General features: G+C 60.7%; 3 protein-coding genes across 5 annotated transcripts in view; 2 read left to right on the top strand and 1 right to left on the bottom strand.

Moving 5' to 3' along the window:
* The first annotated feature begins 2934 nt into the window (after nt 1–2934).
* Nucleotides 2935–11881, top strand: C6H8orf58 (chromosome 6 C8orf58 homolog). The gene is made up of 7 exons (XM_090056332.1): nt 2935–3664; nt 6270–6949; nt 8014–8178; nt 8823–9009; nt 9412–9524; nt 9799–9899; nt 10400–11881. Exons 1-7 carry the CDS (start codon nt 3520–3522, stop codon nt 10500–10502), a joined length of 1494 nt encoding a protein of 497 aa, XP_089912458.1. The 5' UTR covers nt 2935–3519; the 3' UTR covers nt 10503–11881.
* Nucleotides 11882–11984: 103 nt separating this feature from the next.
* On the top strand, nt 11985–17589 carry CCAR2 (cell cycle and apoptosis regulator 2). Its single transcript, XM_090056331.1, has 21 exons — nt 11985–12117; nt 12225–12301; nt 12383–12474; nt 12563–12654; nt 12734–12848; nt 12945–13071; nt 13160–13256; nt 13340–13456; nt 13544–13781; nt 13864–13977; nt 14063–14226; nt 14513–14693; nt 14779–15027; nt 15112–15309; nt 15396–15588; nt 15671–15750; nt 15839–15985; nt 16060–16183; nt 16268–16465; nt 16552–16757; nt 16857–17589. The coding sequence occupies exons 2-21, from the start codon at nt 12229–12231 to the stop codon at nt 16899–16901; spliced, it is 2850 nt and encodes a 949-aa protein (XP_089912457.1). The 5' UTR covers nt 11985–12117; nt 12225–12228; the 3' UTR covers nt 16902–17589.
* A 209-nt stretch (nt 17590–17798) lies between these two features.
* The window catches only part of BIN3 (bridging integrator 3), a 51388-nt gene continuing 42641 nt past the window's right edge, over nt 17799–26545 (bottom strand). For all 3 annotated transcript variants that reach the window (XM_090056333.1, XM_090056334.1, XM_090056335.1), the window contains exon 9: nt 17799–18649. In XM_090056333.1, coding sequence (XP_089912459.1) covers nt 18503–18649 — 147 coding nt within the window. In that variant the 3' untranslated portion in view covers nt 17799–18502. The remainder of the gene's footprint in view (nt 18650–26545) is intronic.

A 26545-nucleotide genomic window follows, 5' to 3' on the forward strand; every position in this document is an offset into this window, starting at 1 on the left:
CCTCCCCATGTGCAACACCTTGCACTTATCAGTGTTAAACCCCATCCTATTCTCATCCGCCCACCGTTGCAAGCTGTCAAGGTCAGCTTGTAGCCTATTGCACCCTTCTAGTGCACCCACATCCCCCCACATCTTAGTGTCATCAGCAAACTTGAACAGGGTGCTTTCTACCCCCTCATCCAAGTCACTGATGAAGATGTTGAACAGTGCGGGCCCGAGGACCGAGCCCTGCGGAACCCCACTGCCCACGTCCTTCCAGGTCGAGAAGAACCCATCCACTACCACCCTCTGGGTGCGGCCCTCTAACCAGTTGGCGACCCATTTGACCATGTGGGCATCGACACCACAGTCTCCCAGCTTTTTGATGAGGACAGGGTGAGAGACAGTGTTGAAAGCCTTCCGGAAGTCCAGAAAGACTACATCCACAGCAACCCCTGCGTCTAATGATTTGGTGACCTGATCATAAAAGGCCACCAGGTTGGTCTGACAAGACCTGCCACTGATGAACCCATGTTAGTTGCCCCTGAGCATGCATTCCCCTGCAAGGCCCTCCTGGATGTGTGCCAGGATAATTTTTTCAAAGAGCTTACCCGGGATTGAGGTAAGACTAACTGGCCTGTAATTTCCCGGGTCCTCTTTTTTTCCCTTTTTGAAGATAGGGACCACATTGGCCCTCTTCCAGTCCTCCGGCACCTCACCAGAGCACCACGAGTGCTCATAGAGCCGCGCCAGGGGTCCCGCAATGACCTCGGCCAGTTCCTGTAGAACCCTAGGGTGAAGATCGTCCGGACCAGCGGACTTGAACACGTCCAGCCTCTCCAGAAGTACCCTAACTAACTCCTCGCTAACCCTTGGCCCAGGCGTGTCTCTCTCGGGGCCCGAGGGGGGCCCAGCAGGGAGGTGGCTGAACTGGTCCCTACTTAGGAAGACAGAGGCAAAGAAATCGTTAAATATGTTAGCTTTGTCATCTGGCATGATGACTAAGTTGCCCATCGTGTCCTGCAGGGGCCCCACATTACCCGGGACCCTCTTTTTACCCCCTATGTATTTGAAGAAGGACTTCTTATTGTCCTTAATCCGGGAAGCTAGTCCTATCTCCATCTCTGTCTGTCCTCTGACCCTTCCTTGCTGGCCCTGTGCCTGTGCTCCAACCCCGCACAAAGGGAGAGGCCAGAGCCAGCCTGGCTCTCCCTGGTGTTGCTGTGTTGCACCACCCTCCCTAGGGTTGAGCTGCAGCTGGCCTGGTTAGGGCTTTCCTGTGTTGGTGAGCAGGCCCAGCTGATGCATACTCTCCAGGAGCCTGGGCATGCTGAGCGTGCAGGCAGCCCTGGGCCGCAGGGCTTGGCCTAAAGTCCTTGCCCAGGGGCTCATCCACCTGCAGAGGAGCAGTCCTGGGATGCACAACCCTGCTCGGCACTGCAGGAAGCCCTTGGAGGTGCTAGCTACCCAGGGCTGCCACCGAGCTCCCAAATCACCAGGACTCTCGCAGCTGCCTTGGCCTTGTATCCAGCGACTCCTGCAACCTTTGCAGTCGCAGCTGCGGGAGGAAGCCGCTGCCCAGGCCTGGGAGGAATCCACGCCTCTGCCTGGCATCCGCGAGGGACAGTTGAGCCTGCCCAGCCAGCACCAGATGGGCTCCTGCCCTGAGTCAGACCTGGCCGGCCTCGCCTCCAGCATAGGGAAGGGTAAGTCTGGCTCCAAGCACCCTTTTAAGTGGGGTAAGTGTGTGTGTTGGGCTGGGCGTTCAGCCGAGCGTGGGAGCAGCTCTGTGGTGCCTTCTGGGCATTTGCTGCCCTCTGCTTGGAGCGACCTGGTCTCCTTCACAAGACGGCCACCCTTTGCAGGTGGTGGGGAGCAGGACCCAGGAGCGCAGGGCGCGGCGATGGTGACGTGCGTCTCTGGCTACTCCAGATGCCTCCCGTTTCCTCGGGGCTGGGGCTGGAATGCCGGGGGGCGGGCGCCAGGATCAGAGAGGTTGGCGGGGGTCACCCAACCCCGGGCGGGGGGGCAGGGTGGTCCAGGCCTTGGAACTGCGCAAACAAAGCCCAGTGCCGAGGGCGGGGAGCGACAGTCCCGGTGCCGCCTCGCTCCCAGCGCCCTGTCGCATTCCTGCGCCGCAGCGACGGCCGCTCTGGAATGCGCCCTCGCATTCTCCGCATTCAGGGGCAGGGCCCGGCCTCGCACCCGAGCCCCCGCCTGCTGCAGGAGCTGGGTCACGGCGAGCAGCCGGGCCTCGCCTGCTCCCTTCCCCAGCCGCCTGATGGCTCTGGGAGCCTGGGCTCCTGGGGTCTCTCTCCGGTGCTGGTGCGGAGGGACCTCTCGCAGGTGCTGCTGGCACTTAGGATGGAGGGGCCGGCAGGGCCGAGAGCCAGGCCTCCTGGGCTCTGTTCCTGCGCGGCAAAGCAGAGGCATGCTGCGTCGCTGGAGCAGGCTAGCTTTGGGAGCGATAGCTGCCAAGGCATCCCAGCTGCCTCATTGCTACCACTGCCCATGCCCGCAGGCCGCAGCCCCCCCCCGTCTCCCATTGCAATGCCTGACCCCAGTGGCCAGCTGGAGCGGGAGCCTGGCAGGCCAGGGCAGTGTGGGGAGGGGGATGGAGGGCAGCAGCTGTGTGTGTGCGTGTGCTCGGGGCCAGGTGGGCTGCTGCACCCTAATCCTTTAGGGTAATGATTGTCTTGGCAGGGAGGGCAGACTGCTCCCTGCCCCCTTCTTCTCTGCCACGAGGTGTCAATGGGACGTGTCGTTAGCGGAAGCCTTTGTCCCCCCACGCCGGGCTGCGAGGGCTTATCTGCAGCTCCTCACCCCGGCGCTGTCTGCAGAGAGGTATCGGGGATTAGCTGCTTATCTCAGGCAGCATCCTGCCCCGCCCCCCCGCCCTCCTGCCAGGCCGGTTTCAGCAATCTGTGCGCTCTGGGTGCGGCGCGGGTGGCAGAGCCGGCAGCATCTCCGCTCTGCCCGCTGCCACGGGAGCGTGCACTCTCTCCTGGAAACGTTTCACCCCCGTGCTGGGACACCGGCCGGGCTCCCGGGTTCCCCTGCGGCGCCTCGCGGCTGCAGCCGGGGGCTCGGCCCGCCCGTGCCGCTGTCTCGGGGGCGCCGTGGGCGGACGTGCGCGCCGCCCGCCCCCTCCTCGGCCCTGCCAGGCCGGAGCGCGCGCGGCGGCAGCCGCCGGGGGGGCAGGCGGATTCCAGCACGTTCACCCGCCTCCCTTATCGCCCCGGCCGCGTCCTTTCGGCCTGAGGGGGCGGCGCGGCGCTGGGGCTTGGGCAGGGCGCCCCGGCCGCAGGCCGCCTGCCCCCTTTGCCGGCGTGCTGCGAGGACCCAGGCAGGGTTAAGGGCCTGTGGCCGCCCGCGGCTGGCGTCTGCCCGGCACTGCTACCTCGCGGCCGGGGCGAGGGGGCCTGGCTCGCGAGGGGGCGCCACGGCCTCGTCGCGCAGGCGCGGTGCCGGCGGGGTCCTGCCGCCCCCTGCCTGCCTGGCCGCGCGCGCGACCCCCGGCTGGGAGGAGCAGGAGGGCGGATGGGCGCCGCTGCCCCCCCCGCGGGCTGCGTGCCCGGCCGCACGTGCGCGCCCCGCCCCGCCGGCCCGTGCCTCAGTTTCTCCGCGGAGGGGCGGGCCGGGACGATGCTGCGGCGCCGGCGGGTCTTCGCGGTGGAGCGGCGCGGTGAGTGCGGGGCCGGGGGCTTGTGGAGGTTTCCCGGCGGTTGGAGTCGGTCCGATAAAAGATCCGAGTCTGCGTGGGGGCGGGGGTCGCAGCGCCCGTGGGCATGGTCCTTGCGGGGGCGCCAGGCGCGGGGCTGGCGGGAGCCTCCTGGTCTCTGGCGCGACCCCGGCCCTCCGGCTCCTGGCCGGTCCGGGTCGCGCCCTCGTCGCCCCTCCGCGCCCGGGAATGCGACTGTTCCTGCCCGGTGCCAGCGGCTCCTGGCAGCGTCATCGCTCTGCCAGGCCCAGCCTCCCGGTTTCACGTGCTGGTTGGAGACGTGAGGCGGTCTTGCCCAAGAGTCCTTATGGATCGACGGGCGCAGGTTTGCGTTTGGCGGAGGGAGGCTGGACGCGTGGCCGGAGGGCGAGGTGAGGCGGGGCCGTGTCCGGCGCCGAGCGGGTGCATGGCCTCAGGCAAGCGACTGCAGGGCGCTTCAGCCCATGACGGTGCGGGCAGAGGCGCTGCGAGGCTCGCAGGAAAACCGAGCGCCCGAGTCTGGGACCCCTGCGAGAGGGGGGCTGCTGGAGCACGGAGCGGGCGAGGAAAGCTGTGGGCAGTGTCTGCAGGTGCCTCCTCCGGCGGCCCGGGGCAGTCGGGACCGCGAGGGTGCAGGGGCTGCTCGTCCGCGAGCCGTGGCGGCGACATGCAAGTTAAGTACAGGAAGGCTGGCTGGGGTGGGATGCAAACCCCGAATTACGGGGCCCCCGGCCCTGCCTCCGGGAACTGGTGCTGTGGGAATGAGGGAGTTGTGCGTGCGGAAACCTACCTGCCAGGCCTGGGTAAAGGAAGTCCTGCCTGAAGTAAAGGAGCAGTTGAGCGCGGGATCTGTGGCTGGTCGCTGCCCCAAACAGCCTGACCACGGCTACTCTTACCCCTAAACTGTATGGGTGCGGGGACGGAGCCAGCGGGGGGGAAGGCTGTGTCGTAGCCAGGCACACGGGTGAGACTGGCAGAGGAGAGGCTGCCTCCCCCTGCAGCTGCCAGTCCTGGAGGCTCGGTCCAAACGCCTCTATCCTGTGCGAGGCATCTGTTCGCAAGGCTCCTCCTGACACACTTTCATGTGGGGCCGGGGCCGGGCTTCTGGGTGGAAGAGGAGGGCAGGCAGGAAGGCGAGTGAGTCCCTCTGGGTCCGACTGTGTCTCCAATTGCATGGCGATGGGAAATGGATTCCAGCCTTGCACACATGCAGTTCACCCAGCTCTCTCCCTGCAGGGCCCTCCCCAGGCCATGCTCCCAGCTGCCCAGACCAGTGCAGGACCAGTCCCATCTGGTGTGGGGAGTCTGTGGGGAAGGGGAAGGGGACCCCATGCTCAGAGGTTTGCAGTCCATGCGCTCTCCCCGCTGTGACTTGCGGCAAGGGTCCATGCTGGGAGTGCCGTGCATCTCCGTGCACAGAGCAGGGATGCAGGAGTTGCATCGTCTCTGCGGCTGCTGGGTGCTGAGGCTCTGGCGCTCCCTGGGAGAGCCGGCTGAGTTCGAGCCCAGTTTTGCCTCCCTACCCCCTGTCTAAGCTGGGAGCAGGTTGCTTTGGGCAGTGCCGAATTCTCCATCGGTGGGTATTTGAGAGCCGTGGGGGGAGGGTTTCCCAGCTGCAGCAGGCGTTCCTCACGGAGGGATGCTCAAGAGACGTGTCTGGGGCCCTGGGTGCCCTGCGGCAGGGGTGGAAGGACACCTGTGGCTTGGGCACTGGGGCTCTAGAAGGGAAGCCTGCCTGTGGATGGATCCACGCCTGCTCCCACGGTGACGTGGTGAGAGCGGCAGTTTCAGCGGAGCCATGGCCAGGTCAGCGCTGAGGAATGTGGTCTGGGCCTGCTGCCAGGGGTGTGGAGGCACGTCTTGGCAATGTGGGCCATGAGATCTGGGCTGGTCCGGGGACATGCTTCCAGGGACCTTGCGGGGATACACGCTGCTCTGTAGGCTTGTGGGGTGAGCTCTCAGCCCCCCGGGCGGTGAACATCGAGGAGGAGGGCGCAAGAGGCTGAATGATGCCCGGTGATTCCCCCTTCCTTGCCTGGCAGCCATAGGTCAGAGTAGGGGATCCCGTGCCCAGGCATGGAGCAGGCCTGGGGTGTTTGCGGGGAGCGCGGGGCTGGGGTTGCCGGCAGCTGGGATGAAGGTGTCCTTGAGCTGCGTGTGTGGGGGCTGCGGGTTGGGACGAGGTCACGGTGCATGGGAAGGTGGCAGGGCCCATCTCCTGGCACTGGCTAGAACGGGTGATGCACATCGTGCAAACGGAGGAGGGAGGTCAGGGCAGGTGGTGCAGGATGGCTCTGGCTCCCCAGAGGAGCACTCTGCGTCCAGTGCTCTTCCCCCGCCCGTCCCTGCAGCCTTGCTTTCCCCGAAATGCCCCAGTGTCTACTGGGAGCTCTCCAGGGGCCTGGTCCTGTGGGCTGGGCTGGAGCCGGGCCAGGGGCTGACGCAGGGCTGGGAGGTGGCTGCCGCGGAGGTGGAGGCGGGAGGAGGAGTGACCTGCTTGGCAGGTACTGTGCTGGAATGAGCAGAGGGGAGAAGCTGGCCCTAAAGAGAACCTGGCTGTGACCTGTGTCCCTCTCTTTCTGCCTTGCAGATCGTGCCAGGGAGCCCACGGAGGGCTGCGTGGTGCTGACCTCTGCCAGCGTGTACCGCAAGCTGCAGGAGACCCGGGACCCCCCAGCTGGGGCGCAGCCAGCCAGCAAGATGAGCGGTGAGCAGGATCCCTGGGACCGGGCCGAGTTGCCAAGAGAGCCCGGGCCTGTGCGGGGCCTTCCTGCCTCTCTGGGCTTCTTCCCCAAGAGTGGGCAGCTCCTCAAGTCCGAGTCGGAGGACTCCGGGGTGGAGATGGCCAGCAACGATCACTCGCCCTCCACCCCGCTCGGCTCTGAGAGCAGCTTCTCCTTGGACGGCCTCGACGGCTTCCAGCCCTGCACTGACGACCCGGCGGGCAGCAACCCCGAGGAGAGCCGTACCCAGGCAGCGAGCCTGGGGCAGCCGGACACCCTCCAGGAGCGGGACTGCCAGTGCAGCCTGTCGGCCAGCGTGAAGCTGGCTCAGGTGCTGCAGCGGTCCAGGAAGCACCGTGCAGCCGGGCGCTCTGCCCGACAGCTCAGCAGGAGCCGACGGAGCCAGGCGGGCGCAGGGCCACGTGGCTCACAGCAGCCTGGCAGCCAGGGTGGCACCGCAGGGACTGCGGGGGAGCACAGCCAAGCCCCCTCCAGCCACCAGAGCCCAGAGGCAGGGAGTCCTGAGCCCAGTGGGGACCGGACAGCGGTGAGTGCTGGGACTTGACTTCTTCATAAGGAGTAGGCTGAGTGGGGTGGGGAAGGCCAGCGCCCCCACCTCCGCAACGTGCATGGAAGTGGGACTGGGTGCTGATGCTGGGGCAGGTGATGGTAACGCAGGGCAGTGTCCTCCCACGGGGGGCCTAGCGGGTGCCATTGTGGGGGGCCTCAGAGGCAGTTGTAGGGAAGGGGATGGAGGTGCAGGGGGCAAAAGCCACATGCCTCACAGCGATAGGAGGCCTGGACTCTGTCACCTCAGCTCTGGCCCCGCAGTGAGACTCCCCCAGTGGAGGCAGGCTGTGTGGGAGCAGAGGGCTGGGAGTTTGGGAGAGCAGGGGAAGGGGGAAGGTTTCTCTGTGGTTGCAGAGAAAGGCATCCCCTGCCCCCGGAGCAGTCAGGGCAGAGCTTTGCGCTGTGAGCAGCCATGTGGCCTGCAGCCTGTGCAGATGGGTGCCTGGGCAGGAGTGCTGTGGGTGGGGGCTTGGCTCCCAGCCCATGAGCGTGCCCCGTGTAGGGGTGCCTCCTGGTCTCGGCTGGGGCGTGGCAGCAACCTGCATTTCTCTGCCAGCACTGGAACGATGGAGCTGACTGCGCAGCTGGGGTGGGACCCTGAGCTGGACATCTTTATGGCTCCCTTCCCTGCCCACGCGGCTGGTGCTGGCTCCCTCTTCCTCCCTGCGCTCTGCTTGGGTGAGGGACAGAACAGGGCCAGGCTTCTGTGGAAGCCTAACTGAGGAATGCCCTAATTTCCTAATCTGATTTTAAGCCCCTTAACCCCCTGCTGTGTGCCTTGCTTTGCTCCCCTGGCAGCAGGGGAGGCAGAGGAGGCTGAGTGGGTGATGGGCAGGAGGAACGGCGATGCGTTCCCCACACAGTGGGCTCCCAGGGGCTGCTCCCCTCGGCTACTGCCCCCATCAAGGACAGGGGCCCTGCGTGGTGTGTCCAGAGCAAAAACGGGGGCAAGAGAAGCTGGCTGCAGGCAGCTGCTGCTGTGTGGGGTATGACTGGGAGCCCGTGCCTGTGCGTGATGCCCTTTATTGTCTCATCCCCCAGGGGCCCAGGGACCCCAGTCTAACCCTGCCAGGGCAGGGGCTGCGCTACCTGGAGCACGTGTGCCAGATGCTGGAGAGGATCGCCCAGCTGCAGAAGGCCAATCTGCGGCTCCAGCAGCAGCAGGCAGTGATGGAGAGCCGGCTCCGGAGCCAGGAGCCCAAGCACGTAAGGCTGCCGGTTGCACTGGAGGGAGGGGAGTCAGCCAGGGCCAGTCCTGGGTGGGGAGTTCAGTGTCTTGGTCCCCTGTGTTGGCAGCAGGGGCCACAAGGTCAGTGCCCCCTGCTCCCTCTGGGTTTAGTAACTTCCACGTGCAGGAAGGAGGGAGAAATGTCCCAGCCTGTTTGGCTGGTGTCCCCCTGCTGCTGGGATGCCCTGGGAGGGGAGTGGCGATGGGGTGGTTCCTGGCTGCTTGGTGTTTCCTTGGCACGCTGTGACCTCTTCCAGCCTCAGATGCCCTGGGTTTGCTGCACTCCAGGGTCTGCCTCCTTCCTGGGACTCAGGGACTCCCCCGCTCAGACTTACCCATGATGAGCTAGATATCAGGAGGCACTACTTCACGGTCAGGAGGTGCTACTTCACGGTCAGGACGGCTAGGATCTGGAACCAACTTCCAAGAGAAGTGGTGCAGGCTCCTACCCTGGGGTTTTTAAGAGGAGGTTAGGTGAACACCTTGCTGGGGTCGTTTGATCCCAGTACTCTTTCCCGCCATGGCAGGGGGTCGGACTAGATGATCTACTCAGGCCCCTTCCGACCCTAGAAACTATGAAACTATAAGCTTGCCTCACGCTCTGCATCTCCTCTCCCGGCAGATAATGAACTTAGTGGAGGTGCCTTACAGAGCCCCAGAGGAGCAGGCGCCGATGTCAGACCCAGCACCAGGGCTGGAGCTGCAGATGCAGGAGGAGGACGTGTCCCTGATGCCGTGGAGGCCCCATCACTTCCGGACACGTTCATCTTCAGACACGGGGACGCTGTGGGACCTGAACAGGAGTGCAGGTAGGCAGTGGCAGTGGCCAGGCCCCTGTGGCAGCAGGGGAGGGGGTGTGGAGAGAAGGTCTCCTTGTGCAAGCCCAGAGGGGAGCAGTGTGGTGCATGTAAGGTCTCCTCTTCTGCATTGGCCCTTCTTCTTCTGGGCTGTCTGGAGCAATCTCTGTTGGACTGGGAGCAGGCAGTCCCTGCTTCCAGCCCCCAGCCTGGGGCTGTCACGTGCACCCCTCTTTGCAGAGCCCAAGTGGGATTTGGAAGCAGTCTCTCAAATGAGACCTAGTATTTCCCAGGTCTTTCTCTGAGCATTAAGGCAGGCTGTGATCCTGGGAGCGGAGGCGCGTGGGTGCAGGCCCTGGGACCCGGTGCTGTATGCTGAGATAGCTGGTACCCACTCTGGTTCCTCTCTTGCAGAGAACGACCCTGCTCCCTTCAGGAAGGCAGCTGGGCCCTCCTGCAGCTCACCCAGCCTGCTGGATCACTCGGACAGAGGGGGCAGCACCCTCCTCCCGGGCACAAGGTCCGAGGTAGGTGCTGTGCTCTGCAACACTGGGAGTTGGGGGCTAGGGGCAAGCCTGCGCTTGGCAGGCCATGAAATGTCTCTCTGTGCAAGGGGATGGCTGGGGTGGGTGGAGGGTGCTGGGCCAGCAACAACGTGGGATGGGCCTGAGCTCCAGCAGGGGCTTGGAGTTCCTTTTCTGTCTGGGCCTGCCGAGGTGACTTTGGATGCAAAGGGCTGTGAGCTGGGGAAGTTGGCCTCCTTGCTGCTGCCCTCTGACTGCTTCACTGTCTCTCTCCCAGAGCAACCTGTCGCAGTGGGGCAAAGTCAAAGTCCTGATCACCAGGATCGCCCGGAAATCAACACGAGGCAGTGAGGAGGCGGCGGGGGGCCAGCACTGCAGGTGAGCCAGCCCCTGTGGGATCCTCTCTCCGTGGGTCAAGGGCAGCTGTGCCATGGGTCTGGGTTTTCGCAGGGGAGATACTGCCTCAACTCTGTGCAGCCTGAGGATGCTGCGGCTCCATGTTGCAGCCCCGGCCCAGCTCTGCCCTCCCCTCCCAGCCAGTCCCCAGAGCTGCCTGCCTGCCTTTCTCCCTGCCCGTGAGGGACTTTGCTATGGTACGAGCCCCCCCAAGCAAGCAGCAAGGCCTGAAGGCTGGGGCAGCTCTGAGGAGCTGTGAGACTGGCAAGGCAGCTGGGACAGAGAGCAGCTGAGGGAGAAGGCAGGAGGGCAGAGGACTCAACGGGCAGGCCTCAGCGGGTTTGCTTGGGGGCAGCAGCACAGGGCTGGGAACTGTAGGGTGCGTGGGCATGAGTAGCTGCTCCAGCAGTTCTGGGCTGGGACCGAGGCACATTGGCATCTGCTGTAGTGTGGGGCATTGCCTGATATCCTCTGCCTTGCAGAGCGGAGGCCACGCTGGAGAAACATATCTCCCACCCCGCAAGGACCTTCCTGCCAGGCCTGAGCGTGAAGAAGCACCGAGCGAAGACCCTGTCTGTGCGCTGAGCACCCTGGAGCCTGCAGTGCCTCTGGGATTGGTGCTGGAGTGCCAGAGGCTAAGCCTGCCCGGGAACTGTTTGCACTCCTCGAAGCATCCCAGTCTCACCCCTAATCCTGGATGTGATTCCTCAGACTCTGCCTTGCTGGCTCTGGGGTGGGAAAGGACTTGGGGGCAGGTTCAAGGCACTCTGCCTTGCCTAAACTTTGGGCTCATGGCAAAGGGTTGAGCTGGGCCTGCTTCTACCCCTGCTGTGACTCTTCCCTTACTCCTCCGGTTGACATGCACCACGCTGGAGGCTGGTCCTCAGGAAGCTGGCTCAGCCCCTCCTGCCCACTCCCCCTGCACCTCCCTGGTCTGGTTCTGGTGCCAGCAGGTTGCTTTGAAATCTTGCTGCTCCCAGCTTGGGTCCGGCTGCTGCAGGTCACATTTGCTCAGGTGTGCCCCAGGCACTGGGCAAGCTGATGGCTGTCTCGGCTATGCGGCATCTCGCTATGGACCAAGGCGGAGCACAGACCGCTTGGGGGACTTTGAGGAACAATGTGTACACCAGAAATGACCCACTGTCCTTCTGAGGCGTGAGCAGGGTTGTATGCGTGTCCCCAGCCCCAGTGACAGCCCAGCACTGGGGTCTTGATGGCAGGGGAAACTCTCCCGGCATTGTATAAAACTTGTGCAATCTCTTCTCAGCCTCTGACTGGCGCCAGCTGTCTTGTCCACATCCACTTCTGTTGATTTATTTATACGAGCTCACGGAGCTACATGCATGGGGGAAGAACAAGACACTCTAGGGAAAAAATAAAATATCAAAGAATTTTTGCACCAGATGCTGGAGCGTGAGCGGGGAGGAGGATGGCTGGTGGACAGCGGGGCTGTGACAGCCAGCAGGCAGGGCTCCCTCCGCCCACAAGGAAAGCATTTGGCGCTGAAGGGGGAAGTCTCCCTGCGGCTGGAGTCCTGGGATCAGTGCGAGGCATGGGCTTCCCTGGGCCAGGGAGGACGCAGGGCACTGCAGAGCCAGCTAGTGGAGCAGGGGCCAGGGCTGCACTGCTGGGAGAGATGGCCCCCTGCCTGGCCCTGGCTCAGGCACCCTGCGGTCAGGCTGGGGGGTACTTGCCCCCCTGTGCCCTCTCCTGGGGGAGGTTATTGCATGCACTAGGACTGGGGCCTGTGCTGGCTCCCGCCCAGCAGTGACATCACCCTGCTGCCAGATGATGTCACCCAGCAGGATGTGACGTCCCCTGCACCCCGTGCCCTTCATTTGGGGAGGTTTCATCACATGATGTAATGCATGCCCTGGCGTCGATCTCGCCATCTCCCAGGCTGCAAAGGAGTGCCCCCTCCCCCGCTATGACGTCACCCAGCGGGGAGTCGCGCCCTCCCCCAATCCCAGTGCCGCCCTCCACACCGCGCTTCTCCGTCCGCCGAGGTGCGCCGCCCTTCGTGCTCCGTGTTACTTCCGGCCCCGCTTCCGGGTCCCTTTGTCCGAACCCGGGGCTCGGCGGCTTCCGCTTCCGGCCCGTCCCCCGCGGGGTCCGCTCGCCACCACCACGTCCGGTTGGGCCGCTGTTTGCCCGGGCGGCGCCTCGCGGGGCGAAGGAGGGGGCTGCCCCTCATCTAGCGGTGAGGGGGCTCGCTCCGTCCTGCCCTGCCCTTGGCTGCTAGCACCGCCCCCCCGTGGGCGCTAGAGGTGGGGGCGGCCGGGTTTAACGCTCTGCTTCCTCCCGCAGCGCCATGGCCCAGTTCCAGCGCCAGAAGCCGCCGCGTGCGGGCAGTAGCGGCCTGCCGGGGGCTCGCGCCTTCCCAGGTGCGGGGTGGGCCGGGCCGGGCCGGGCCGGGGGGGGTGGCTCCAGCCCGCGGGGGGCTCATCCTGCTCCTTTCCCAACAGGCAGCTCAGCCACGTCCCTGCTGGGGCTGCCCCCGGGCCTGCTCAGCCCTCCCGTGGCTGCCGACCTCCTGCAGAGCACGCGGCACCTACAGGTGGGTTGCTCAGGTGTGGGGGGAGGGCTGCCTGGCACAGGGTGGGCTTTGGGGTGCTGACTGGCTTCCCTCTTTTTTGGCTGTGCAGGGGGGTGAGAAGCAGCGTGTCTTCACTGGTATCGTCACCAGCCTTCACGACTACTTTGGGGTGGTGGATGAAGAGGTTTTCTTCCAGCTGAGGTAGGGAGGGGTGGTGCTGGGGTGTGTGCAGGGAGGGGGGAGCAGTTACAGAGGGGCCTTGTTGTGTGTTTTGGCTCAGTGCGGTGAAGGGCCGGATCCCGCAGATTGGAGAGAAGGTGCTGGTGAAGGCAGTCTACAACCCGAGCCAAGCTGTGCCCTGGAATGCCCTGAAAGTGCAGACGCTGTCCAACCAGGTAGTGGACTGGGGCATTGCCTAGCGTCTGGTGCTGGCGGTGCTGGGTGCTGCCAAAGCCTGTGGATGATGGCTGGGTGCCTTCTTCCTCCTGTAGCCTCTGCTTAAGACACCTGCACCTCTCCTGCATGTGGCATCCTTGGGGCAGAAGCAAGGAATCCTGGGGGCCCAACCCCAGCTGCTGTTCCAGCCGCACAGGATCCCCCCACTCTTTCCCCAGAAGCGTGAGTACCCTGAGTTGATGCTGTGAGGGAGGGATGTGGTGGGGGGAACCAGTCTAGTGATGACCAATTGGGTTGTTTCTTTTCCCAGCAATCAGTCTCTTTCAGTCATCTCCATCTCTACACTTGGGACATGTGGGAAGATACCCTGCACGGGGTCCTAAGATCAGGCAGGACACAGGCAGATGGTATGGGTGCATCAGTGCCTCTGTAGTCTGCTTTGAGTCTGTTGCAGTGAAGTTGCATCTTGATGTATGGGTATCTCTTGCAGGGATGAGTTTGATTCAAAGAAGCGGAAACAGAAAGGAGGTGAGCCTTGGGGGGTAAAGAAGCCACGCCACGATCCTCCGCAGTACCGGGTCCACTTTGCCCACTATACTGTGGACAGGTGAGAGCTAGCTGGAAAACCTTCAACCACCAGTGCTGAAGAGGGTGGGGAGAGAGCTAATGCCTGTGTTCTCTTGGCTTGGACCAGCCCATTTTGCGATGCCATGGAGATCTTGCGACGGTATAGCAGCATCCAGCTGCCCCAAGAGTTTTACGACCTGCGCATATGCTGGCCAGACACGTTCCCTCTCACACAGCCGCTTCCTCTAAGGCACCCCAGCCGCATCCAGGTAGCAGAGCCAGAGGAGGTGACGGAAGCAGAGGATGACACAGGGCAAGAGGTGACACTGGAGGAGGCGGAGGCAGATGCTGCATTTGCTGCCAAGGTGAAGTGGTGCAGGAGTAGTGGACTCTGCTGGTAGTGGGGGCAAGGTCTCTGCTAGGCTGACAATGCTGCCGTATGCCTAGGTGATGCTGCTGTCCTCCCCGGGGCTGGAGGAGTTCTACCGCCACTGCCTGCTGTATATTGAAGATCCTGGGGGGCAGAGAGAGACTCCAGAGCACCCCACAAAGTTAATCAAGGTGAGGCTGGTAGTCCTGGGGCTTGGGGTGGCCTCAGGTTTTGTCTTGCTGGCACCTGCCTGACTCAAAGCATTTTCACTGTTAGTTTTTCCTTGGGAAGAAGGAGGATGAAGCTGTCCTGATAGGAGGGGAGTGGGTGCCATCTATGGATGGGTCCGACCCTGACGCTGACCCCATGGTTCTGGTTCGCACAGCAATACGCTGCACTAAGGCACAGACAGGCCTGGACCTAAGCAGCTGCACCAAGTGGTGAGTAGATAGTCTAGTCTATGAGTTTGACTCTAGGTGTCTACTATGGGAAGTATACTGGTATGCTAGTATGGATTGCTCAGGGGAACAGTGACTCCCCCACGGCTGGCTGATCCCCCTGACTAGTTTATACAGGTTCAGGTCCATGACAAGGTGCGAGATGTTGAATTGAAAGCCTTCAAGTCTGTGGGAACCACGGTGGCCCAAAGCCATGTTAGGTGTCGTATGGATTGCAGGTACTTGCAGCACATACATTTGCTGTTTCTTCCCCCGCCCCGGATTGCAGGGTCCGTTTTGCTGAGTTCCGGTACCTGCACCAGGGTGAGCTGGCACAGCAGGAGAAGGTGGTGGTGTTCCTTCCTGATGTGTGGAGCTGTATGCCGTCTTTGGAGGAGTGGGAGGCCCTCTGTCAGCAGAAAGCTGAGAAAGTTGCTCTGCCACCCCCCTCCCCAGAGAAGGGAGACATGGTGAGGGTGGGCAGGAAAGGCAGGGCAGCAGGGGGGGAGAGGGAAGCAGTAGTCTTACTGGCAGTTCAATCCCTGCATTCAACAGGAAGTAGAGACCCCTGAGCAGCACATAGAGGCCAACGAACTAGCAGCAGAAGCCTCAGAGGAGGCTACTGAGCCTGCACCTGGACCACAGGATCCAGAACCTGAGCCAGAGCTGGAAGCCCCCACACCCCCACTTGAACCTGCCATCATGGCCCACCCAAGCACACAAGGTGGGCAACTCAGCTGCTCCAACATGTCCCTCCACAACCTGCTGGAGTACAGGCAGCGCAGGGAAAAGCTCTCCTTTGAGGTAGGCGCCTGACAGCTGTGCTGAAGGACAAGGTGCTCCTGCTGGGGGAAGGCAGCCCCATACTCACAGCTTCCTCTCTCCCAGGTGGCTGTGGTGGCTGAGCTCTTCCAGGAGATGCTGCAGCGGGATTTTGGCTACAAGATCTACAAGGCACTGCTGACTCTACCAGAGAAGGAGCTGCCGGAGGCCAAGAAAGCTCAAGAGAAAGACTTGAAGGAGGAAGAGGCCCAGGAGACTCCCACGGTTGAGGGCGCAACAGCCAGCACCCAAGAGGCAGCACAGGTGGGTCTTTGGAATCCTTCAGCCTCCAGGTGTGAGCTCTGCTACTGCTTCCCCAGGGCTGGCTGACTGTGGGTGGGTGTGCTCAGCCTCCACAGGTGGATCACACTGGGGATGCAGAGGTGGAATGTCAACGGACAGCAGGCAGCGAAGAGGCCAAAGTGGATGAGAGCGTCAAAGGCGAATGCAAAACCGAGCCCAAGGACTCCACTGACGAGCTGTGCATGCTGAGCCTGGAGGATGACCTGCTGCTGCTGCGGGAGGATGAGGAAGATGACTTTGGTATGTAGCCAGAGCTGCACAGCCATCGCTTAGCCACCTTAGCAAATCTAGGCGTCTCAGCCAACTCACGTCCTTCCTGCAGGTGCCAAGCTGGATGACTCTGAAGTGAGATCCAACGCGTCTAACCAGTCCGACATGGAGTTCTCCTCATTCCACGATGCGGTCAGTGGCCAGCCCTCGAGCTGGGTAGCGATTGAGCCTTAGCTCCCCAGTTCAAGGAGTAATTTGCTCTTCTCCTCCATGTGCTTAGCCAAAGGAGCTGGATCCAAGTGCTGTGCTGCCCCTTGATGCTCTCCTGGCCTTTGTCTACTTTGACCTCAACTTCTGTGGCTACCTGCACCGACGAGACCTGGAGAAGATCCTGCTGACGCTGGGGCTGCACCTCTGCAAGGAGCAGGTGAGGGCCAGGGCTGGGCAGCTCCTCAGGGCCCGGACCAGGGCAGCAGCTTCATCTGTACATTCCTGCGGCAGGTGAAGCGCCTCGTGAGCCGGGTGGTGACCCAGTATGTGTGCCAATACCGAAACCTCCGCTACAGCCGTCAGGAAGGTCCGGACCCTGGTACTACCAACCAGCTGCCAGAGGAGGAGCTCTTGGGTAGGTATGGAGCCTAGAGGGGAAGGTAATCCTACGCCAAGACCAGTGCAGGTGGAGGGCTGATGCTGGTTCTTCTGGTTTCAGGAAATCTCTTTCTGCTGCCCCCCTCCATGGCCCCAGCTGGGGTTCCTGCCCAGTCCAAGGCAGTGGTGGAGCACGGAGACCTTGTCTCCCATAATGGGACAGTGCTCAATGTGGGGAAGCTGCTGGAGAAGGCAGAGCAGACTGAGAGTGGCCGGCTGTACCTGGAAAGCAAGATCCATACGCTGGAGGTCAAACTGGGTGAGCCGTGATGGGCGGTAGGGGCTCTGCTGATTCCGTCCGATCACAAGCTGCATGTTACATTGTGTCCTGGGCTTTACCCGCAGAAGAGACCCAGGTCCGCTTCTCAGCGACAGAGTCAACCAACAAAGCCCTAGTGTCTGAGCTGCAGGAGCTGCAGAAGCGCCTGACAGAGGCAGAAGAGCAGGCAAGAGCAGCAGAGAGGCAGAAAGCTCACGTCCAGCGCCTGCTGCAGGAGAACAAGAAGCGCCTGGTTCCGCTGCAGCTGGAGATTCAGAGGATCATTGAGAAGGTACTGGGGCATCCCAGGTCTTAGGCTCTGTGATAGACCTCCCCCTCCCACCCTGGGCCAAGGCCAAGCTGGCATGTTCTGTCTTTCTGTCTCTTCCAGACTAATAACTGCTTAGAGAAGAAGGAACTTGCGCCCAGCAACTGACAATGGTTGCCCTAGCAGGTGCAAGGGGCATAGCTGGCGTCCCACCCAGATGCTGGAGATTCCAACAAACCTTTTTTAGTAACTTGAACCCCTTTCACTGCCAGAGGCTGGTACCCATCCTGCACACAGGGAAGGGATTGCAGCCAGCTGGTCTGGGCCAAGGGAGCAGCTGCAGGGACAGAGACTTGCACCTTGCAAGCAGGAGACGCCACTGGGACCAACAGTCTCCCAGCCTCCCTTGGAACCATGTAGGTAGAAGGCCTAGGAGCCCTCAACCCTGTCCAGCTTCTGCTCCTTGTGGAGATCCTGGGCTTAAAGGAGAGTTTCAGTGGGTTACTGGGCTTGAGTCAAATCCCATAGGGCTGCTGCTTTCTTAGTTAGAGTCCCTTAAGCCGGTTGGTAGTGGCACAACATGCAAAGGGGACAGAAAGACAACAACCTGTGCAGAGCAGCAACTGGTAAGAGGTCCTTGATGAAGTGCTAGATATAAATCGTGAAGGTTAGCCATCTCCGGTTAGTATCAACACGTGGCTTTATAAAGTAAACGTGGTACTTTCGACTCAGTCTGTGACTACGTCCATGTCTCCCCTAGACCAAAACAACATTCAGTTTGGCCTTGTTTAACTTGCTTACCTTCTTTTTTTTAAAAGGAAAGGTATACAAAGTAAAATAGTTGTGTGCTACAAAACCATCACTGTGCTGTTTGTCTCACTGGGGGGGGGCTGGTACTAGTGCTTTGGCACATTACTATGTTCATCAGTAAAAAATTTGAGTATGCACTCCCTAATATATGCATATATAAATATAAATAGGAGTTCTAATATTTTCTTCCTGCACCCCAATGGATCATCTATAGCTTGTGCAAAGCAACAGAGGGCAGCAGCACACAACACACTTCAGTTAAACCTTTTATTTAAAAAAAAAAAAAAAGCCTCATTTGCAGTGTTACTAGAGCACACAGCTGTAGCCCCTCACCAGACAGGTCCCATCCAGGGGGCATTGCCAGAAGACCACTCCTCCCACACGAGACACATACAACCAGACCGATAGAGCTTTTAAGCAGCACCAACCTAAAAATGACAAACTTGCATGCATGTTTCCACAGCTTATATCTCTGCCACAGGAGGGCAAGTGTGCCAAGATGTAAGGCAGTCACTAAACAAGCTCCTCTGTGGACAAAGGTGAAAATGGGGCTGCAACTGCCTTCCTGTTGCTGCACCTGAGCTGGGTTTCACAGTCAGGCAGCGGCTGAGCCTGGTTGGCTCATGCTCCGGGTTCTCCTTTCAGAAAGACTTCAGCCCCAGCCCTGACTCACCCACCTTCCTGCTGCAGCTCCTTGACATGTGCTCCCACCTCCCCCCAATGCACATTAGGCTACAGTCCTTTTCAAGTCAGGAGCAGGCTTAGGCTCTTCCCCACCCCTGGAGCCCACTGCTGGGAAGCTGTACCTCATCTCGCGTGCTGTGCGGAGCTACACAGGACAGAGTCGCTTGTACACGAGAGGTTAAAGTCAGGAAGTCTGCTTGGCTATGCCCAAGAAGCAGTGGACTCTCACCGTCTGCCACCTCACTGTGCTCTGGCCAGCAGCCTGCTGAGGGGCATTAGTCATCGGCCACAATGGAGAGGGCCCGCAGCTCACTCAGCTTCGCCTCATTCTCCTTCTCTCTCTGCTCGTCCGTGAGGCCCGGCTCAGCAATCTGCTCCGTCAGGTCTCCGAAGATCTTGTGCATCTCTGTGTAGTACACAACCTGGGGGATGAGAGAGTGGTCAGGGGGGAGCTGTCTTCCTCAGAGGCGCAGCAGTCCCTGGGACAAACTGAGCCAAACACTTCTGCAGCTGACACCAGCCCTTCCCCTCGCCCCATGGCTTCACTACAGCTCCATATGTGGCCCCTTGGCTGGGGGTGCCACAGAAAAAACCCACCTGTTGTCCCACCAGCCCCAGCCCAGGCTGTCGGTTGGGTCCCAGGCAGTACAGTGTTGAAATACATCATGTATGCTCAGGTCTATCTATAATTCAGCACAGAGGTGCAGCCTCAAGAAGGGCCTGTTAGCATCACTGCCTTCAGACCACTTCTCCGTTCAGAGCACAAACTCTGCTATGCCAGAAAAGAACCACCATCAGCACCTGACACAGTGGGGGCCCCGCCTGCCTGGAGGACATTCCCAATAAAATTGCCCAGGGAGGTGTTTAGTGCCCATTTAGGTTTGGTCAAGTCTAGAAAGAATTTCAGGGCAGAGCTCAGGCACACTCCCATGCTGAAGCAGTCTCCACCCCCCTGCATCCAGACTTTCTACCAACATCCTGACAGCAAGGCAATCCCCATGAGCACAGCAGCAACAAGGCCTACAGCGTAGGCCTCCAGGATGTAGGCCTTGTTGCTGCTGTGCTCCTGGGACACCCATAGGACATTGCACAGTGCCCGTGTCGCATGCTCCATTCTCTGGCAGTGGGCTGGGCTGCAGCAAGGCCCAGCTGGGTCTCGGCTGCTGAGCTGACATCTGCCGGGGACGGCTTGCTCTGGCTGCCATGGAGAAGTCAGGCATGATTCGCCGGTGACAAAGCCTCTGCCTACACAGGTGCCTGCCAAGTCTGGAGTGGCGCGGAGGCAGCGGATGAATCACGAACTCCGACCTTTGCAGCACGCGGCTGGGGGAGCGCTCGCTTCCTTCCGCAGCAAGTGGCCTTCCAGCAGCGCCAGCCAGGAAGAGCCTGGCTTAACCCATCCCTCTCTGTAGGTGTTCCATAGACAGCTGTGCTCCGGGGCAGCGCAGTGCGGGCTGGGACAGGACTTCCTACAAAGCTTTCCCCAAGGCCGGCTAAGACTTGCGCCACCACTACCTCCTCCCTGTACGACAGGTGAGCATGCCCATCAGGTGCCAGGCTCGAGGGCACAGCCAGTTACCCTTCTGGCCTTGCCCTCGGGCCATGGGGCTGCATGCTTTGCAAAGCTTTCCTTCGCCAGAGGCTCGATGCTTGGGTTCTCGGCCTTCTGCAGTACTCACCAGCTCCACGTGCTACAGACGCTTCCTCGGCAAGTGCTCCTTCTCGGGGCCAACGCACAGCATAAAGCCTAATCGGGGGCGCCAGGGATGCAGTACAAGGTCCCCAGGCCAGTTCAGCTCTGCTTACTGTATGCACGCACATGATTAGGACAACAGACAGAGCCCTCCAAGGACACAGTGCACGAACACAGAGCTCGAGTGCGCAGCTCGCAGGGGTACCTGGCTCAGACTAGCGCCAGGTTGCTTTTCCCAGCTGCTGCAGCCAAACACATCACCTGGGACTGGGCCGCCTCCCACCCTGGGGTGGGGGGGGGAGGGCGGGGAGCTGCCAGCCTTGCATCACAAGCTTCTGGGAGACGCGCATTTCCTGCCAACATGCTCGCTGCCCACCCACAGGTCTCCACCCAGACGGGTCTCTCCGCCGAGCCACTCGGCAGCCCCCAGCCACACGGATCCCACCCGCTGAAGTCCGCGCCAGCGGCTCCGGTGCCGATACACACGCTGTCTCCATGGAGACCGTTTCCCCTGCACTCTCTCCAGCGCAGGTTTATTTTGGGCTGCTGGGGACACACGAGCCTCCTGCCAACTGTCCCACCCCCCTCCCCATGCTCTACTCGTGTCCCTGCTGGGACATGGGCGTAGCCAGGCCTGAACAGCCTCTGGGTGCTGCCACAGGACCCCCGCCCCCGGGCCTGGGCTGGTCCCTCCCCAGGGCGGCAGGAGCCCACGCTCAGCTCCCGGCGATGCAGCAGGAATACCTGACTGCACGGTGACTAATGCCATCCCTCAGCGGCACCGCAGCCAAGTGGGCAGCACCCGGAGCGCCCCACGGCCCTGCTCTGGGCAGTCAAGCAGGTCCTGGCACCGCACCTAGCAGCGGGCCCGGGGGTAACCAGCATGTGGGAGGTAACGGGCCAGACAGCACAGGGGGAGGACTATGTGCACGGGGCTGAGCTCAGTCGCAAGGCACCAGCGCTGGATGCTCTGAGGTCTGCCCCCTCCACGACCACAGTGCAGGCACCTCCACTTTGGGAGCCCATGCGTCTGTCCACAAGTGCTGGGCTCCACTGAGGCTTATTCCACCGGGAGAGCAAAGCAACCCCCGTAGTCGCAGCAGTGCACAAGGTGGCTTTGCATCTCACCCAGGGCCTACAGCAGAGAAGGGCAGTGCCCAGCATGCAGATAAGGGGACCCAGGCTCAGGATGCCTGACCCCTACACTAGAGAGGTGTGGTACAGGCAATAATGGGAGGGCACATCTACCCGGGCATAGGGGCACAATGCTTGACCCAGCCCGGCTGCACCCTCGCAAGCCCATGAGCAGCAGGCTGTGCTTTCCAGCACAGAGAGCCAGCATGAGCAAGGACCCTTTAGGCTAGGACGCCTCTATCTGCTATCCCCACCTCGATGATCGCCCAGCACTTAAACGGTTCCTAATTAAAGCAGCTTCCAGCACTTTCCACGAGATGCCTTTTGCCACTGCAACCGCAGCAGACTGTACTGCTCAGGCTCCTGAGCCCACAGAGGAGGCAGCACGTCGCTGTCCTGTCCGAGAATAGCCACAGGGTGACTCGGCAGGGGCAACTCCTCCCTGTGAGGGAGAGCTGACCCCAGGGCCGGGTGGGGGTCCGTGCAACAGATGCCAAGCTGCAATCCCGATTCCAGGCCCATGGCCACGGTCTAACTCACGGGCCCTGGGCAGCAGGTAGTCCGCGAGCTCCTTGGACGTTGCCTTCAACAGGGAGGTGTTTGCAGGGCCCCTACCGAGGCCAGGAGAACGTAACATGCTCAGTGCTACACCAGGGCACTTTGGGTCTTGCGGCTGCAGCCTGGAACCCCCTGGCAGGTTCAGGCAGGTTGCAGTCCTCTCCGCTTCCTGCCGGGTGCTGGTGTTTCCCATTTAGATGGCCACAGGCTCAGCCTCAGGGGGAGCTCCACTGCACTGACTGCCTGGAGGACCTCCTGCGGTGCGTGCTGGGCCAGCGGCCTTCGGGGATGGAAGATGACGCTCGGCAGAATTTGCAATCGGCACTCTGCCACATTCCCCCACTGAGATCTCACTCTGGGAAGAAGCAAGGAAACAGCTACCCTCACTCTGGAGTCGCATCCGATCACCCATAAACAAAGCAGCCCAAGTGCCATGAGAAATCCCTGCAGCCCCTGGAGGTGGAACAGGGCTGTTGTGGGGGGGAGGGGGGTCACCTCTCTTGGTTGGAGGGGCAAGTAGCCAGAAGGGCTGTATTCACAGCTCCTTGCAGATGCTGCTCCTACACAGGCCAGGGCACTAGGGGGCCCCACACACCAGGCAGAGGATTAAGCGATGCCCCGTGAAGAACGATTAACCAGGAACACGAGAAGCACTTCACCGCAGCACTGGATTTCCCCGCAGGTGACTTGAGACTCCCCAAAGTTGGTGCCTTTCATTATGGCCGTCTAGGAAGGTGCACTAGCGCACTTGGTCACGTGCAAAGCACACATCTGACGCCTACTTTTCAAGCCGGATACAGCCCACGATGCCTGGCACTTGCGTTACCAGCACCCCTGGCTCCTGAGCTGATGGCACCTGCCCATGCGCCTCCTGTGGGACACCAGATCCACTGTCGTATTCTGCGCCTCTAGGCTATTCCCATCTTCAAATGCTTGCCGCTTCAAGTACGGAGGGGAACACGGATGGAGAAGTAGTCTATTCCCTCCAGGGAACACAGCAAGGGAGACGTTGCCACCCAAGGATCCCGTTCCAGGCCACTGCCTGATCCTTTGTACCAGCCCCAGCCATGCACACAGCCTCCATCAAACTGGAACCAGCTGCACACATGCAGCCCAAGTCTGCTTACAATCCAGCAAGAGGCTCATACGACACTCTCCCATGCTCCCGGTCATCTCTCCACTTCCCTGCATAGGTCAGGGAGCATGCACGAGTCGGAGGGAGCGAGGAAGGCTGAGAGGTCTGGACAGCTGCGAGACTCTACATCCCCACCCAGGCACACTGCTGCTCCTTTCTGCCACCTCCCCTCTCTCTCGAGAGGGCCCGAGCAAGCCTTCTGGCCACGGTTTCAGGTCTCAGAGCCCCTGGCAGCACTTTGAGCAGCACTTCAGCCTCTACCGTCTGCTTAGTAACCAAGGCAGTAAGGCTGGCAAGGGGACTGTGCTCAGAAACTGGGGCAGGGTTTTTGGCTGAGGGACACCTTTCTAGTGAGAAGCAATTTGAGAACCATCAGCTCGTGGCCCGACAGCTCAAATACGTGCATTGAATTAGCAGGATCCCTTCTACACCATGCGTGGATCCCACAAAGATGTTTCTCCCCTTCAGTCTTGCCTGGGGGAGGGAGGGAAGGAAGAGGTAAAGACCTTTTGCAAAGTTGAAATTTTGCTAAGTTGCACCCAGGCCAGGCTCGTATGACAGGCACGCTGCAGTGGTACCCCCACCCCTGCCTCCCCACTTCACAAGCAGGGCAAGATCAAGGCCCTGGCATCAAACCAGCAGCTGCGGGGGATTCCCTTTTGCCACAGCTACCTTCACTTTCACCCAGGATCGTTTCCAGAAAGGAGGGACAGAGCAGCAGACTGGCATTTAAAGGGACCAAACCACGCAACAGACAAATCAGAGGGGAGAGGACAGTGTGCTCTGCATGTGCCCCATGCCCTGCAGAGCCCAGCTGAAGTCCTTGACCTGCGTGGGAGCACACAGCAGGATTGGGTCCACCGTTTGCTGGTTCATGCATCTCTGGGCATGCCCTGGCGCTGCTCTGGGGCCACGCAACGCTGTGATGCAGTGAGGAGGAGCAGGGTTGCAGCCCGGGCCGAGTGCCCTGGCCCCCAGGGACCTCGGAAGTGCCCAAGTCAGGTCTGCCCTTGGACAGCCCCTGCCCCACCTCTCACAGGACTGAGCTCTGAAACAGTGACCCCGTGTCAAACGCTTCTCCTTCCACGTTTCTAGCCTAGCAGCGGCAGCTGCATGTGGGCTGCCGGCTTTTCTAGCTGGAGATCCCATACGCCGCCGCAGCCCTCCAAGTCGCGCTTTGCCGAGACAGGCCCAAAAGCCTCCCAATTCCAGCCGTCCTTAACACTTTCTATTCCCGTTAGGCACATCCTACCCATTTCCCCATCACGTTTGTAACACAGTCCTCGCTGGCGCATCTCGGCGTCTTCCACGCTACCTCTCCATAAGGAGCAGTCGCCCCTATTTGCACGGCTCCCGTGCCAAACAGAGCTGTGGGGGCTCCTTTCTGGCTGCGCTGCAGCCATTCTGTACGGGAACACTTGCTACCCAAGACCCACTGGGCTGAAGCACGTACAAGGCTGTTCCCACACGAAGGCCCCTGTTCTGTTGCATGCTTTACACTAGGAGCAGAAAGCAGGAGCAGCGGGTCTTCTAGCTGGGGGGAAGGAAAGACTGTAGAGCGTGAACTCCCCCCCCGCCCCACAACCGTCATAGGGTCACTTCCAAGTCCAAAGCGAGGGAAGCGTTTCACTCTGTTGGCTCAGCCCCTTTGCACAGAAGAGCCCAGTTTGACTTGTAACACAAAATCCACATACTTGGCATGTGAACCTGGATAATCAGAACCGGCACCCTACTTTTCTGGGGCCGTTCAGACCAGTTGCTTCCCTGATCCATGGCCTCCTATGTTCTGGAAGCAGCTTTGCTGCAAGGCCCCATCACCCCCATGTCAGATTACTGCAGCCCAAAACCCCGCTAGCTTCTCACTCTGCCACCCAGTGCCCCTTCCTTCTAGCACAGAAGCCAACTAGAAAGGCCAGAAGGACGACCGCTTTATTTACTGCCTGGCTTCAAACTTCAGGGAGTCTCAGAGCAACAGGTTTGACTTGGCAGCCAAGGCAAGACAGACACCACACATATGCTAGACTCCACAGCGACAAAGGGTTGCAGTCCCTTTCGCTGGACCACACTTTTGGAAGCTGCCATGTGCCAGCTCATGGCAAGGCTTGTTCCACCAAGGGTTCACCAAGCAGCTCCTAGGTCCTTGACCTCAGAGTCAAAAGGTGCTTGGAAGAGCTATCACTGCAATGCACTGTTTGCTATTTCATTCTGAAGGCTCAATCTGTCCCCGTGTTTTTAAAAAAGGGCTATGGGTCCTAGACCAATTGCTGCTATTACAGAGAAAGACATGTAGATGAGGATGAAAATAGACATTCCACTGGGTAATATGAAACCCCAAGAAGCTAAATACGCTCAATGAGGCATGGAGGGAGAGATAACCCGGAAGGAACGTCAGCGGGATGAATGGGCTGCCCGGGGGCGGCAAAGCAGCCCATTACCATCCACATGCCTCTGACCATGAGCTCACCCCCCATTCAGCATGCAAATGGCCGTGGGCATGGAGACCTGGGAGGGGGAAGGGCAGCTCTGTAAATACAGGGTCCCGTGCCAGACTGGGAAGGAAGCCCTCACCTGCATATCTACCTCAGACGACCCCGGGGGGACCCTGCTGGCTGGCGGCCGCTGCGGTGAGTCAGGACTCCTGGCTTCTATTCCTGGCTCCAAGCTGACTCACTGAGCTACCTTGGGTTAGATGCTTCCCTTTTCATTTTTACCCATCTTCAAAGTGGGGGAATAATACCTAGCTGCTGCATATGCCTGAAAGTCTCCCAGAGCGGAGATGGAGGGTCTAGAGCAGGGTTGGCATTGCGACCAACAGTGGCTGCGAATGAAACCAAGGGATGCTGACCCCTCTTCTGCCTACAGCTAGGGAGGAAGCAGAAGCAGGGCCCAGGTCAGCCACAGATGTCCTGACCCCATCTCCCATAAGTGCAGGCATCACCTCTATTCAAACATGTGCCCTCCAACAGAGGAAACTATACATGCAGCACAACCTGATCTATCTGGGGCCTCTGGCAGAGGGGATGATGTGCTGGGTGCAGTCCCAGGTGCCAGCCAAAGGGAATACGCAGACACGTGCTGCCCAGTCAAATCTTGTCCGAGTCTTCTCTCGGTGGCAGCAGGATCCAGTCACTTAACATTCCCTTTTAGGCCGTGCGGGAATCCCTCTCCAACAGGCCCCGGGATGACAACTCTGTGCACATGGGGGTAGGATTACCCTGGGACTCCTCTCCTGAAGTGCCTCTGCCTTTGGACACCTCCAAGCAGTAACCAATAAAACCACCCTCGTCTCCCCCAGCTGCAGCCAGAGATGTGTCTGAGCTGGGGTGGGGGTTGAGCAGAGCTGGCTGCATCGTCAGCACACGCAGCAGAGTGAACAAGCAGAGGGCCCTGTGAGCAAGCCCGACTTACTCATTGGGCTATGGCCATACTGGAGCAACAGGGTGCAGAGACTCCCAGTACGTAAACCAGGGAAAGGGGAACTGACACTAGCTCTGGGCATTGCTAGACCTGTTGTAAGACCTTCCCACTTCCAGGAGGAGAGAGGGGAGGCATGCCTCTTTAGCTCTCGTCACCTGTACAATGCTTTGAGACAGCCTGCGTACATCCAACGGCAGAGAAAACCGGGCCCTTTAAGTGTGGCTGGCACAGCCACGTGGCACAGGGACCCGGCACGATGGGAGGGAAATTTAGGCCAAGGGCAGCAGGGCAAGTCCCTTCTCTGCGCAGGCTGCCAGAGGCTTGTTCATGCCCACACACAGCACACAGCCCGCTGGATTGCGAGGTCCCGTCCAAGAGCCC

Source organism: Crocodylus siamensis, chromosome 6 (assembly GCF_052110815.1).
Source record: "Crocodylus siamensis isolate JL-2025a chromosome 6, ASM5211081v1, whole genome shotgun sequence".
NCBI classification, from domain to species: domain Eukaryota; kingdom Metazoa; phylum Chordata; order Crocodylia; family Crocodylidae; genus Crocodylus; species Crocodylus siamensis.